The sequence below is a fragment of the Lepidochelys kempii genome, unplaced genomic scaffold (assembly GCF_965140265.1).
Source record: "Lepidochelys kempii isolate rLepKem1 unplaced genomic scaffold, rLepKem1.hap2 scaffold_119, whole genome shotgun sequence".
Lineage (NCBI taxonomy): Eukaryota > Metazoa > Chordata > Testudines > Cheloniidae > Lepidochelys > Lepidochelys kempii.
The window spans coordinates 51,604-67,210 of NW_027333598.1; the positions used below are offsets into that span (position 1 = coordinate 51,604).

General features: G+C 48.1%; 1 protein-coding gene across 1 annotated transcript in view; it reads left to right on the plus strand.

The window, feature by feature from the left end:
• The window catches only part of LOC140904471 (uncharacterized), a 70,592-nt gene that overhangs the window by 42,355 nt on the left and 12,630 nt on the right, over nt 1–15,607 (plus strand). Inside the window, exon 2 of the mRNA XM_073326852.1 lies at nt 6,586–6,677. Coding sequence (XP_073182953.1) covers nt 6,586–6,677 — 92 coding nt within the window. The remainder of the gene's footprint in view (nt 1–6,585; nt 6,678–15,607) is intronic.

The following is a 15,607-nucleotide window of genomic DNA, read 5'->3' on the forward strand; positions in this document are numbered from 1 at the left end:
TTCTCTGTGTGTATATAAAGTCTGCTGCAGTTTCCACGGTATGCATCCGATGGAGTGAGCTGTAGCTCACGAAAGCTTATTCTCAAATAAATTGGTTAGTCTCTAAGGTCCCACAAGTACTCCTTTTCTTTTAGCATTTTCTCAGTACGGCAGAATCTCAGATCTCGCTCTGCAGGGAAAGAGCCTGGGGGAAGCGTGATGTGAAATGAACTAATGCCCATTCCCAAACCTCCACAACGGCCCTTCTCGCCCGGCCGGGCTGCAGAACGACACTCACGTTTCGTTCCGGTTCATCCCGTCCTCCCATGGGACAGGGGAGCGACATGGCTGCAGAGGAGCCAGCTCAGGTAGGGATTATTGGGGGGGTTCTGATTTGTTCCTGCAGGAGGGAGAGGGACAGCAAATACACGGGAGAGGGGAAGGTTTGCACCGTCTGGTTTGGAGGTTGGAGCGGGGACAGGAAATGCACAGGGTGGAGAAAGGGAGGAGACCAGGGGGTGGCAGACCTGCTGGGAGTTGTTTAATAAGTGGCCTAGATTCTTGGAACAGACCCATGAGGTTCGGAGGTGGAAATGCTCCAATTTGGTGAACAGAAAATAACGCACGTAAATGGGGCTGGGGAAAAGGACCAGACTCCTAGTGCTGGAGCCTGACCCAACTAACCAGTGGGTGCCTTTAAATATGAAGGGGGAAGCCACCAGTCAGGCTTAGGGGAGATTCCCCTGCCTCATATCCAGCTCCTCACAAGGAGGAGGGTGTTGGGCTTCCGACAAGAGATCTCTCCCTAGACTCTGCTCGGGGCAGCATCTCCGGTATCAGTCTGTGGCTAGTAGGTGTGTGATGGATCTGCTGGGAGAGAGGAGGGGTGTCTCTTCGCCCCCTCACCCTGGTGTTTCCTGGGTGGTCTGAGTGGGGTGGGGGTGGGACTCTGTTGGCTGCGGTCCACCCAGAGTTTCCGTTTGATTGGCTCCTCTCCCCCGTGAATAGTGGGGCTGTGAGTGGGGCAGCAGGTCCTGAGTGTGGGGCTCTGGCTCTTTCAGGGGCTGGTGACCTTCGAGGAGGTGGCTGTGTATTTCACCAGGGAAGAGGGGGCTCTGCTGGACCCCGCTCAGAGAGCCCTCTCCAGAGACGTCATGCAGGAGACCTATGAGACTGTGACCTCGCTGGGTAAGGGTTTCTGTCCCCTTGGTTCTTCGAAGGGGAACTGAAGAGATGAGGTTCACGCCACCCCCACAATGCCACCTCTGCTCTGTCCTGTTCCAGCATCACCCCAGCATGCCAGTGACACACACACGACCAGCGACCCTCCCCTGCTGCTGAACGCTGTGGGAAGAGAGCACAGGAGCAGAATCGCACAGTGTCAAATATCTCCTGTTCTCCACACCCAGGGATTTTCCTACTCCCTCCCATTGCACTGGACTCACTAGGTTCCCTGGTATTTAAGAACGGCCACACTGGGACAGACCAAAGGTCCATCTAGCCCAGTGTCCTGTCTTCCGACAGTGACCAGCGCCGGGTGTCCCAGAGGGAATGAACAGAACAGGGAATCATGAAGTGATTCATCTCCTGTCACCCATTCACAGCTTATGACAAACGAAGTTAGGGACACCATCCCTGCCTATCCTGGCTAATAACCATTCACGGACCTGTCCTCAATAGATTTCTCATGGTGTTTGTTTGTTTTTTTTGTATCCCTATTATTATCTTGGCCTTCACAACGTCCTCTGGCAAGGAGTTCCCCAGGTTGACTGTGCCTTGTGTGAAGAAATACTTCCTTTTGTTTCTTATAAACCTCTGCCTATTAATTTGATTGGGTGATTCCTAGTCCTTGTGTTCTGAGAAGGAGTAAATAACACTTCCTTCTTTAATTTCTCCACAGCAGACATGCTTTTATAGACCTCTCTCATATGCCCTCTTGTCTCTTTTCCAAGCTGAAAAGTCCCAGTCTTACATATCTCTCCTCATACAGAAGCTGTTTCATACTCCTAGTCCGGGTTTTTTTGCCCTTTTCTGAACCTTTTCCAATTGCAATGTATCTTTTTTGAGATGGGCCGACCACATCTGCACACAATATTCAAGATGTGGGCGTACCATGGATTTATATAGAGGCAAGTTATGTACTGTCTTATTATCTATCCTTTTCTTAATGATTCCCAACACCCTGTTTGCTTTTTGACTGCCTCTGCACCCTGAGTGGATGTTTTCAGAGAACTATCAACAATGACTCCAAGATCCCTCTCTTGAGTGGAAACAGCTAATGTAGACCCCATCATTTTATATGTATAGTTGGGATTATGTTTTCCAATGGGCTGCACTAGGTGCTATCCTGACATCTAGGACTGCTGAGATCCTGCATTCAGTGATATCCCTGCCCTTCCTGTTCCCTTTCTCCACTGAACCCCACCAGCCCATTCTTAGTGTTCCCAGCTTCCCCAGGACTCTCTCATTGTGTCTGGACCTCTCTCTCTCTGCAAGAAGCAGTTCCAGGGAGACTTGTCCTCTGTCTGGAGTCTTCAACTTCTGGGACATGGATTTACTTTCTCTGTGTTTTAGGAGATGCTTTGAAATTGAGTGTCTGTGACATTAACCACAGTGCAATCTTGACTGGTTGAACAGCTGTTTCCCCTCAGTTGCCCAAGCTGGGGTGGCTTTTACACTGCTTTACTGTGAGAACAGCCACTCCTGGGCAGTTAACACCCAGTCTCCAGCATGTAACTCGCTGCCAGCTACACAGTATTGAGCGCTGTTAGTCAGCGACTCACGAATTACAGTGCACCACAGGAGAACCCCAGAAAATTCTCTGGTCTTGGACTTTTGTGCATCTTTCACTGTCCAGCACACTACTGAACGTCGCAAGGTCATATGAAGTCTGTCATTTCATCAGTGGAAAATGACACGTGCCAGCCTTGTTATCCCAAATGGATTTTCCAACACACTTTAATCCCAACACACTGGTTAGATGAAACAAGAAAATGAGATGGCTAACTACCGGCAAAAAAACCATATTAATTGACTACAGGTAATGAGGTATAAAAGCCAGAATTGTTTACAAAAGAAATGCAAGATAAAACCCAAACTAACATCTAAGTTAACAAGCTAAAACGGATACAAAGCAAATGTTTCTCTCACTATATCCTGAGGCAGGCTGGCTGTCCTTTCAGCCAGAAGTCCCCCTAATTCGCCCCTGCTGCCAAGTTCAGTTTCTTCAGGAGCTGTCATGAGCAGAGGAAAAGGGGGAGAGAGAGAGTCTCAAGCATTTTCCTCCCCTCTTTTTATAATTCAGTCCTTTGTACGACAAACAACTTCAGTTCTCAGCTGAGTCCTGGTGACCGGCTGTCTGTTGTAGCTATGAGCTTCAAGTGGTCCCTGTGAAGGAATGTAAATGTCTTCTTCACACCTTCCCCCTCCTGGAGAATGGCAATTTGACCAGCTGCTTGCCTTGCTGTCTCTGAGGAACTGGTCTGAGGGTGTTCCACAGAATTGTAACTTTTTCACTAATATGAGACAGTAAAATCTCATAATTTTACATAGTGTTGCTACACATATTTTAACAGGAGGATAATATTCTGTAGATTATGCATTTTCAAATGATACCTCAAACAAGCCATACTATGTAAATAATTGATCATAGTTTTCTAGAAGAGTGAACATAGGGGTTGTGACAGGGTCAGGCCAGATGGCTAAGTAGGTCCCTTTTCCTTGGGTAAAGTAACAGAACAATCAGGAACCTCCTGGAGACCAGTAAGACAGGCTGATTCGAACACCTGCAACCAATCAAGAAGCTACTTGAATCAATTGAGGCAGGCTAATCGGGGCACCTGGGTTTTAAAAAGGAGCTCACCTCAGTTAGTGAGGTGCGTGTGAGGAGCTGGGAGCAAGGGGCGCGAGGAGCTGAGAGTGAGAACACGGACTGTTGGAGGACTGAGGAGTACAAGCATTGTCAGACACCAGGAGGAAGGTCCTATGGTGAGGATAAAGAAGGGGTTGGGAGGAGGCCATGGGGAAGTAGCCCAGGGAGTTGTCGCTGTCGCAGAGCTGTTCCAGGAGGCACTCTAGACAGGTGCATTCCACAGGGCCCTGGGCTGGAGCCCGGAGTAGAGGGCGGGCCCGGGTTCCCCCCAAATCCTCCCAACTCCTGGTCAGACGCAGGAGTCGTCAGCCTGGACTGTGGGTTCAGAAAAACGGCCAAGCTGAGGGCTGCCGTGAAGCTCCAAGTTGAGCAAACCCGCCAATAAGCGCAAGACCCACCAAGGTAGAGCAGGAACTTCGTCACAGGGTACAGACTGTGCCTGTCTGTGTGTGTCCCCAGCAGATATGTGGGTATTTCAATCCCTCATAAGCAGAGTGCTCAGCATCTTCAGGGACCCAGGGAGCTGGTCCTGGGAATTCACTGGTTTACTAGGCATGACACTGTAGGGAATTGTGAGACACTTCAATAATAATAATTAATAATAAAATACCAATATGATGAAATTGCAATGAATCATGCTAGATATGCCGTGTAAGGTGTCAGTGAAAATGCTATGATTTTCCAAGTATGATCATTTTGTTTCTATGTTTTGTACCTCCTTTGTGTTGTGAGTTATAGAGATGTAGGGTATATCTGTATTTCCAGACTTGTGCAGTGTTTCTGGGTGACACCCCCGGACAGACTGGCATCAGCACTGCTGAGCCTCTTCACTGGCCTGTCAAGGGTCATCAGCTGTACAATGAGCCCATGAAAAGAACCAAGGGGATACGCCTATTGAGTCAGCAAGACATGCAGGGGTATGCCTGTGTACTGAGAACTCCAGGGCTTTTCCATGCCATGTGCTGTGAAGCTTGTGTTTGGGACACAGGAAGTACAAGCCACAAGGCAAAGGGAATAGAAAGGGCAGCTGCATCATCTTCATTTTCTCTTCAATCCCTCTTCCTACCTCTGGAGCAACTTCTCTGCAAACTGAAGCCTTGAACAAAGGACTGAATGACCCATCCAAGCTGTGGTTGTGTTCCAGACGGACTTTCAAGCCAGGAACTCACCAATACTGTGAAGAACCCGATATATAGATTTCTGAATGTATCTGACCTTTCCTTCTTGCCTTTAGTTTAGAGGCTAAAGGATTGGCTGGCAGCCTGGTATTTTGGGTAAGATCCAAACCTTTTTTTTATGGTCAGGCTTGACAAAGCCCTGGCTGGGATGATTTAATTGGGGATTGGTCCTGCTTTGAGCAGGGGGTTGGACTAGATGACCTCCTGAGGTCCCTTCCAACCCTGAGATTCTATGATTCAAACCTGTGCTGACCTGGTCATATGGCTGACCCTTTGGGGTCAGAACATTGTGTTTCTGTGACCAGAATTTTTAAATAAGCTCTCACTGTACCGAACACAGGTGCTGATTGGGAGTCAGAGAACTGGAATGCAATAAAGGGGGCTGTGTGATCTTTTTCAGCTTCTCAATAACCAGTGTGGGGGATCAGAAGCATAGTTTGTGAGTGGTCGGTGATTTTAACTTCAGTGTTAGCCATCAGTTCTGGGAGCATCTTCTCTCCCTTTTTTAGCCTGCCCTGACCTTAGCGTTTTCAGTCAGGACTCCCCAAGGCACACCGGGTCACACTAAGCACTGAAGTGAAATTAATAGAATGTTTTGTTTTTTTATGACAAAGTCTTATGCAATCACCTGAACTCCTTTGTTTTCTTTCATCTGAGCAGGGTTTCCCATTTCCAAACCTGATGTGTTTTCCCAGCTGGAAGAAGGGGAAGAGCCATGGGTCTCAGAGCTCCAGGGTTCAGAGGAAAGACAGACCCTGAGAGCTCCCTGCAAAGGTGAGGAAACATGAAACCAACTCAGAATCTGTAAGTGCCTGAAGGAAACATCTGGGCTGCCCTACGAAGCCCTTGGGAGGTCACTCAGTTCATTATTGTCCCGAGCAGGGGTCATAACCTCAGGGTAACCAGAGCTCATGGCTTCCTGTAGATCCGAGCAGACATCAGGCAGTAGCTTCCTCCCTTCCCCCCATGAATTTGATGGGATGTGAAGGCTGAATTGATCCCCTCCTCTCTCCCAGTTAGGGGAAGTGTTTGGAGGAGTTCAGTTCCTGCTTTTATTTGACCTGTCTCCAGCACTTTTTTTCGTTGGCCTTCCCCTTTCCATCCCTGTTTGAGGTTTCTGTCTCTACCGCAGCAGGTGATGCGATGGCATGTGAGAAAGAGGAGCAGAATTCTCAGCAGGAAGATGCTGGGCAAGTGGATAAACACAGAGCATTATCACAAAGATCGGAAAGGAACGTGTCCAGGAGTCATGAGCAGGGAAAATCCTGTGAGATTCAGCACAGACCAGAGAGAGAGCAGGGAAATCGGCCAAGGGATAAAGTGGGTAAATTAATTTCCTGTCGGGGAACTCAGAAGGACCTCAAGGAAAGCACAACACAGCAGGAAATCCTCAGGGGAAAGACAAAAAATGCATGCACTGAGTGTGGGAAAAACGTATATGACCAGTCAGCCCTTATAAAGCATCAGAGAATCCGCGCAGGAGAGATGCCCTATGAATGCCGTGAGTGTGAGAACCTTCAATCGCAGCTCAAACCTTGTTACTCATCAGAGAACCACACAGGGGAGAGGCCCTATGAATGCCGTGAGTGTGGGAAAACCTTCTCTTGGCACTCAGCCCATGTTAGCCATCAAAGAATCTGCACAGGAGATCAACACCATAAAAACCTCTAGGGCTATCCGTACTTTTTTTTCTTTAATACTTTTCCTGATTCCCACATAGTAACTTTTAAAGTTGTTTGAACTGTTTGCAGCACCGTTATCCCTCAGCGTGTCCAAATGAGTGGCCCATTTTTGCCTTTTGCAGTTCACCCTGTTTTGAGGTGGACCCATTTGTCCTTCCTATCTACTCCATTGTCTCACGAATAATTTGAGTGTGCCCTTCCTATTAGGAACCAGGGAGCATCACATCTATACCATTCCTCCTATTGCAAAATTATTGTTCGGAATCACCAATGATTCAGATTATATCATTGCCAGTTGTTCTCACGTTGCTCTGGGTTGTGCTGAAGAGCAGTTATATTGGGAACTTTCCCAATTATATTTAAAGGAAGAGGAGCAGGGGCAGGAAAAGAAGTGTCATTTCAGCCTCTGTGACACTGGAAGGAGATGGGGTGACTCAGAGATTCCCTCCTTCCCCATCACTCCAGACCTGTTAACTCTGCATGGCTCAGACAGGAGGGATCTTCATCACATTCTATCCCTCCACTTCTCAAAGTGTCACGTGATGAAGCGTTCTCAGCTGTCTGTGCTTGGAGACGATGCTTTGACTTCTTTAATCCTATATCAGAGTCGCTATGCCTGGAGATGAAAGTGTCAAAAACCTGGAAGGGGAATTCAGATGGATCCCAAGCACCGTGTGATCATTTGGAGTTTAAATCCCAGGTTCCATCAATTGGTAGAGCCACTTCTGGCAAGGGGGCTGTTTTGTCCCCCATTATGGGGGATGCTAGGTTACTAAAAAGTTTTTAAATAACCTAACTACTTCTATGGCATGGGGAATGGTCCCCTTCATGATGCAGATGTTGAGGAAATAGAAGTGGGTTTTTTATTGAATTTATCCTTTGTAGGTGCTAAAAAAAAGTGTATGAAATGAAATCAGTGTTGGAAATCTAATAGCTGCAGAAAAATAGCTAGTTTTGAATAGAAACTCCAGCTCTGATAACTAACAGGCCTGTATCCAGTCCCTTGCCTGGAATTGTGCCACCAAATTAAAGAAAAGCTGGGCATGTTTCAGGAAGCCATTCCTCACTAACACTGCTGAGATTTTGAGTGCTTTTGTAAAGGATTCTGAAGTGTACATTTACCCTAACCAAGGCCAAGGATTTGGAAAGAACTGGGGTTGAATGAGTACACGCTCCGTTCTTGGTTTCCATCCCAGTAAAAGAAGCTATGGTGACCAAAGCCCCAAGGAAAATTGTTTGTTTGTACAACTCACTGATTACAGATCCAAAGCATGCCAGGGTTAGATTGAGAACAATCATCCTTCACCATTTGGATCCAAAGAGAGAGAGTGCTTCATAGGACATTCCCTCCTCATGGATTCCAAACTGGGTGCCTCATTGGGTAATGTCAAAGTCAGATTCAGGACTCACATAATTTGTCAGACCATTCTGTTTATTAGCAAAGCACTTTGCCAGTGCACACAGATATGTGAGCCCCCTGCAAAGGCTCAAGCTAACTTATTTATACAGATAAGCCAATTTAACATAAGAGACAAAAGGAAGCAGAAACTGACAAATATACATACATATCTTACTTGCATACTAATGTTTACCAATCTCCCAGCTCAGTAGGAGCTCTAAGTTAATTAGTTTGAGGACCCATTGTCTCACACTCCTTAATGTTTCTCTTCTTGACAACTATATTTCAACAAACCCTTCAAGTAGCATTTCTTTAATGAATTATAATTTCAATATAATTCATTCTATTTTCACAGAAACCAGGACTTTCAGGCTGTGGAAATGATGGTAACCAATGAGGCAACGAACGTGTCCGGTTCCAATTTCAGACTTCCAGATACTCGCACGTTGAGTCCTGATTCTCTGGTTTTGTGTCTGATGCTCCGGCTTCACAATAAAGCTGATGTTGGCACAGCTGCCCCCATGTAGCTGCACTGGTGTAGCATGCTATTACAGATGCTCTAAGCCAATGGGAGAGATCTCTCCCGTTGGACTTCATTAGTCCAGCCCCCTCAAGCTATATGTCCTGCTGACGTAGCGCTATCTACACAGGGCGTTAGGGCTGTGTAACTACATTGCTCAACTCTGGATTTTTCACACCCCTGAGCAATATAGTTATACCGATAAATGCCTTTAGTGTAGGACAGTTTTCTCTTGTGTTTTATGCATTTACATCTCCTCTACCTCCTCCTACTTTGAAAGATTAAAAAGTGTGAAAAGAGAGATTTTTTTTTTCCTCGTGATGCAAACATTCCCACATAGGAGACCCCTTCCACCAACACACATGGCAGAAGAACCAGCGATATGTGAACTCAGAGATTTGGTTGGGACCTACGTTGGGACAAACCAGAACTAGAGCCAAGGTTCAGTTGTTGGCAACGGGGATTAAAAGAAAATGAACTCATATGACAAGAATTTGAGCTCTTTGAATATGTTATTGTTTCCAATGAAAATGAATTTATTGGTTCAAGAGTAGGAGACTAATTGTGTGATAATCTGAATCACTTTGTAAAACAAAGTGTCTTGTTTTTTTTTGTTTTGTTAGTCATACAGGAAGTGACAGCTGATCTTGAAAAGTTAATTGGCTTTAATTTACCCCCTGTAGTGTAAGGAGTTCTGGTAGAAAACCTCACTCCAATGGTTGGGGTGGAAGAATGTGTGTGAGAGTGTATAAGTGAATATTGGCCCAGTATAGATTTTAAATTTTTGTGTTTCAAATAGAACTTATTTTGCTTAGTTTCAAAGTCTATTTCTAGTGAAAGCAAAATTATTCGAAGAGACAATTTGTAGAAGTTTTTACAAGTTCTTACACTTAGACTGTAAGGGTCACTGACTTCCCCACTTCTCTAATTTGCAAAGGAAAGTCATCTGTCATAGGATGTGTTCAGCAGGTAGGAAAGTTGCAGTCCTCAAGCACCAAGGAAAAGGCTGAAGTCCATTACCTTTTAGGTCAAGAAGCCATCTAAAGTCTGGTCTATGCTGAAAAGCGATGTTGACGTAGCCACCTCTCTCAGGGGTGTGAAAAGTCCACTCCACTGAGAGAAGTAGTTAATGTGACCTCAGCCCCAGCGTAGACAGTGTTAGGTTGTCAGAAGAATACTTCCAGTGTTTGAAGTATAGACAGAGCCTGAGACAGACTGATCCCCTATGGGAAGTGAGTCATGACATGAATTCCAATTTTGACCCATTTCCCTATATGTCAGAGAGGTACTAGTATGGAGGGCTGGGCCAGCTGTCCGATCGCCTGGTTCCTCAACTGTAGCTACAGCTCTTAGTACCCATCCACCCAAAGACTGAGAGAAATGGAGAGTTCCAACTGTTGTTATTTTAGTATCTTATTGTTCCTTTCTCTGTTTTTTGTGCTGGCCTTTCTGTTATACCAGGGGGTGAGGGTATAGCTCAGTGCATGTTGTGGCAAAGCTCTGTCCTTGTCTCTATGGGTCCCACGTTTCCTGGTGGATTTTGCTAGCCTCAGAGGCTCACTGTGACCCTCCACATAGCCCTTCTCTCTCTCTAGAGGCAAGGGCCACAGCTTACTGAGCCATCATAAGCCAGCAAGGGAGGTGAGGAGAAGCAACCCTCCCTCGCACAATCTCTGTTTCCCAGTATCCATGATTAATCAAGGAGGGGAGGGGAGGGAAGGGGGGGAGGGGGGAGCCTGGGCCCACTCTCTACTCTGGGCTCCAGCCCAGGGACCCTAATAGTAGCAGCTATGGTAGCTGACTTTTGGGAAATAGGACGTGTACAATTCCCTGGGCCGCTTCCCCACAGCAGCCCCCACTCAGTATCTCCTTCGCTGTTACCTCAGGGCCTCCTTCCTTGCACCTGATGTGGATTTGCACTGCTTGGTTCCTCCAACAGCACGGCTTCCTCCTACAGATCCTGACACATGCGCCTCACTGACGAACTGGGAGGCTTTTCACTAGTTCCAGCCAGGCCTTGATGGGCTTCAGGTATTCCAATCAACCTAGCTATCTCCACTGCTTTCTAGAAGGATCTTAATTGGCCCCAGGTGACTTGATTAACCTGAAACAACTGCCATTTGGTTACCATAGTACCAAGGATTTGTTTAGCCTGGGGCTAAAATACCTGTTCCGCACTACTTAACTATAGCCGTCTTGCCTTGCCCCGTCGCAATGTGTGACAAAAGCTTATTGGTGCCAATTGGCAAAGGGGTCACTGTCATTCACAAGCAACTCCTGTCTCAGACCTGTTGGGGACACTGGGGCATGGCCACTAGGTAACTCGAGCAGATGGAAGACCACGAGTGTCTATGAAGCCCCCTTGCACTAGGCCCAGGTGTCCTTACCCCCACCCCCCCGCCTGGAGGCACACACAGCAGTTATGCTGAGAATCTGCAACAGTATGTTGCAGAGTCAGACTGCCTGAAACTAAGCAAGGCCAAACAGGGGAGATATGGAAGAACAATGCTGAATAAAGCAGCTTTATGTATAGTTTAACAAATGATACAGAGAATCAGGGAACTAGCTGGGAACTGGATTGGCTGGCTATATGGATACTTGGGGCAGCTTGCTATTGGATAAGTATGCTGGGAAAAAGGATGTATAAAAGCCTGTGTAACTTCCTGCTCTGTTGTGCAGGATTTGAGATTTTATTCTCCCTGTACCTTTTTGCAGCTGCAAATAAACTTTTCTGCTTCTCCACCCCGTTGTGATTATTGGGTGTAGCACACCGGGTAACGAACCAACTCAAGCTGTTGTTCAGCCTCTCGGCACTGGGTGCCGGCAACAGACCTGACAAATTCACCACACCTAGGACCCAGAGCAGGGGTGGTGGAATATTCCTTACAGTGGGGGGGCCACCGGCGTCCGAACTGTGACGCCCCCATGACACTCCTTTCCCCCCAGCCCTCACTCACTCCGCCCCTTCTCCCTGAGGCCCCAATCTCACACCGCCCCTTCTCCCTGATGCCACCCCTCCCTCCGAGGCCACACCCACAGAACGCCTCTTCCCCCAAGGCTCCACCTTGTTCCCCCCTCCGTCGTCCGTTCTTAGGGCTGCTAAAAAGTGCTGGGCCCATGGCCCTCTAAACCCCCCTCGTCCTGCACCCTGACACACAGCCAGGCAGGCAGCAGTGTGTGTATGTGACAGAGACTGCTGAGCTGTGCTGAGCCAGTGCGGGAAGTGGGGGCTGATGTCGGGGCTGTCCTGCTCCCCCTGACTCAGGACTGGGGTGTCCCCCTCCGCCTGACTCAGGACTGGTTGCTTCCAGCAGCTGTCTGAACTTAGGGACAGCGTGCCAACACATTCACTCTTCCACAACACACACGCTCCCCGAACACACACACTGTCTGTCCCCAACACACACACACTCTCTGCCCACCATGCCCACGGCAGCTGAAAAGCAGCTGGCAATCGAGTCGGATGCCCATGGAACAATGGGATAGAGAAACCTGCCTCGTGTGGCTGCCCACAAGGCATTGCAAACCCTTCCCAAAGCACCCTGCGGCCAGTTGCACAGTGGGATAGCGTCCCACAATGCACTGCTCTCTGTGGCGATCCAAGAGCTGCTAGCCTGGATGCGCTCCGGTGACACAAGCAGCCTAGTGTGGACATGCAACAGCGGCTTAATTAAAACGCTTTAACTAAAGCAGCATAACTCTGTCGTGTAGACGTAGCCTGGCTCCCACTGGGGCCAAGGATGCTCAGGCACTGAAACTGAAGAGCCACAACTTCCTCCGTAGTTGGCAGGATTCAAACCTGCACAGGGAGACGCCCCCCCAAGGGATTTCGAGTCCACCACCTTAACCACTCAGCCACAACTACTTGCTTTATAGAGCGCTCTCACGACACTCTAGTTCTTTTCTCACTGAGTGATCGTTTCCAATTGTTTCCTCAGACCAGCGTCCACAACACACTCACTGCTGTGCTGTTGTGTAAGTGTGCCCAGCGCTGAACAAGAATTCCTGCTCGTTTCCCTTCTGGCTGGAGCATGAGGAGAGTGTGTTTGTGGCCAGTGATGTTGCTGTAGATTGTTGTAAAATTCCTGCCTCGATAATTCAGACAGTCCCTTTCCCGTCATATCCCCAGTACATCAGTGACTGTAATAGCAGGGGGCAGGTTTTCTGTGGGGCACAGAGCTTTGCCAGGGGGTTGGTGTCTCCTTCCTTTCCTCACCCTGGAGGAAACTCAGCTTTTCATTCCATCTTTAATGTGTCATGGAATAACAACAGCGGCATGAAGAAAGAGGTGGGCAGGGTGGGCCTCAGGGGAGGGGCACAGAGGTGCAAGTGGTGGTCAGGGCAGGACGGAGAGGCACGGGTGGCAGGCTGGGTGGGTCTCATGGGTGGGGCTGAGAGGTGGGAGCGGCGGCCATGGTGGGTCTCAGGGGAGGGGTCAGAGAGGTGTGGGTGGCGGGCAGACCTTGGGGTAGGGGGCGGAGAGGAATGAGCAGCCGGCAAGGAGGCCTCGGGGAGAGAGGAGCGAGTGAAAGGTGGACCAGCAGGCCTCAGCCGAAGAGGCAGAGTGGGGTGGGAAGAAGTCCTCCTGTTAACCCAGTGCTATCTACACCGGGATTAGGCTGATATAACTGCATTGCTCAGGGAAGGTAAAATTTTTAACACCCCAAAGTAATGTTGTTACTGACTTAATTTTGTAAGATAGACCTGTCCAAAGAATCACACACACCCCTTGGGAGTAAAACTTCACCCGCTTCTCTGCTTTACAGAATCGAAACACAAGAAACGCTTGTCAGGGCCCAGTGTGGGTTGGCAGGGAGTCAGGTGTGGGCAGACACCATACATTAGCCAGAGGAAAGCACCATGGATTAGCTGGTTTAAGGCACCTGTCTTCTAAACAGGAGATCCTGGGTTCAACTCCCAGTAGTGGCTTTTAAGGCACCTGATACTGGCTCCTATCAGAAGACAAATAACAGAGTTAGATGGACCTTTGCTCTAGCCCAGTGTAGCCGTTCTTGTTGTTTAAATTACACTCATAGGCACTGATAATAGAGTGACTGAAAGTTTGGGTGTGAAGGGCTGATAGGCCAGTGTTCCAGTCCCCTCGCAGATGACCCCCTCCCTCTGGGACAGGGGCAGGTCCGAGCTCTCACACCAAGTGGCTCATTGGGGCTGCCAGAATCTGTGGGCGGCTCATTCAGTTTATGCTGAGGGTTGAGTCCTGCTTTGTGCACCGTGTCTGAGAATGAAAATCCTAAACCTCCCTTTGAAATAATGAATACAGCAGGACCTGTTTTGTCACTGCTCCAAAGCAGACAGAGAAATGGAGAAATGCCATTGAGTCCAGGGGAATACTTCACTGCGGTTTTACCTTTTTCACTTGCCAAACTCCCGCCCAACCTTCTGGGCTCCTAGAGCAGGGTCCTGAGCCTGAGCCGAGACACGTACCCTGCTACTTTACAGCCCAAGCCGCTGTCCTGAATTAATGTGACATGGGCCAGCCGTGGGTGATTCATTGCACTGTAGACGTATCCTAATGTTATGTCTATACTGCAATTAAAACACCCAGGGCACCTGTCTCAGAGCCCGGGGCAGCTGACTCAGGCTTCTGGGGCTGGGGCTGCAGGGCTACAAAATGACAGTGGAGACAGATGGCCCAGGAAAGGTATCCACGCTCCCAAGGACTCTCCCAGGAACCGTGTACAATGCGGACTCCTCCGAGACAGCCCGGAGACAATGGACACTGCTTGACTCACATCAAGGCAGCGGAACTTCCTAGCAAGTTGGAAGAGGGGAAGAGACATCATGACTTGGCCTCACTCCCACTCTGCTCAACACCTGGCAACACATCTGGAGGACAAAGACTGAACTGAAATAATTCAGAGATCAGAAGAGAATAATAATAATCCATTCAAATGAAAGTCCCCAAACAGACTAGAATTGGTTTCCCAGCAGAAAATTTTCAATTTTGTTTTCCCAGTCAAACCTCGCCAAGGGAAGCAGAGAGAAAATGTTTGAGTTGCTTCCTCCAGAGCACCTTGACCTAGACACGCTAGCTGTGGTTCACTGTCGTGGCTGAGGTGGGGGCATTTTAATTATTTGGGCTGGTCCCAGGGTGTTTCGGGGACGTTATGAGGCTGTTACCTTTTGAGATAAATACTAAGAAACAAAGAACTCTTTGAGAAATCTGGGATTTAGACGTGTTTTATTGACAGCAAGGGAGGTCTGAGTTCCTGAGAAGGTTTTTGTTTCCAGGAAGCAATGTGGCTTGTACCAAAGGGGAGATGGTTGTTTGTGAAGGAGGGGAGAAGACAAAATGCACACAATGAGGATGGGATTCAAACCCATGCATGCAAAGCACAATGATAAGCAGCCCACCACTTTAACCACTTGGCCACATCATATGAGCTGCCAAAGAAGGGACAGGAGGAGAAATCTAAGGCCAGCAGAGATAGGAAGAATAAGGAGTTTTTAAATACGAAGTGTAAGGAAGGCCTGAATGACCTCCCCCCTCACATCTAGTGATGAGCTGGGGGAAAGACTTCAGGAACAGACCGTGTTTACATAGACAGGCCTCCTCTGTCTAGGTATGCAGCAAGTATCCTTTGAATAAAAAAACAAACAAAATATAAAGGTAATTTTTTGGTTTTCCTGCAGTCAGCCAAAAAAAATGTGAAAAGAAAGGGGCATTTTTAAGCAATCATCTGTCCCCACCCAGGGGCTGGGGAATGCTTATTTTCTTTTTCAGACACTTTCTGGGCAAGCTGGTGCCAGTGGAAGAAAACCCAGAACGCCGTGGGTCCCCTGTTGCAACAAAACACTGTGTTCTGTGTTTGTCTTGTTGTTACTGTTATTTTGGTGGATATTGTAAATTCTTCAGGCGTGACACCCCCTTTTAATTGGGCATGTCGTGCTGCCCCTTTCGGGGCCAAGGGAAAATGTACCCTAATTCAACCTCTTCCACCCTCTACTCCGCCACCT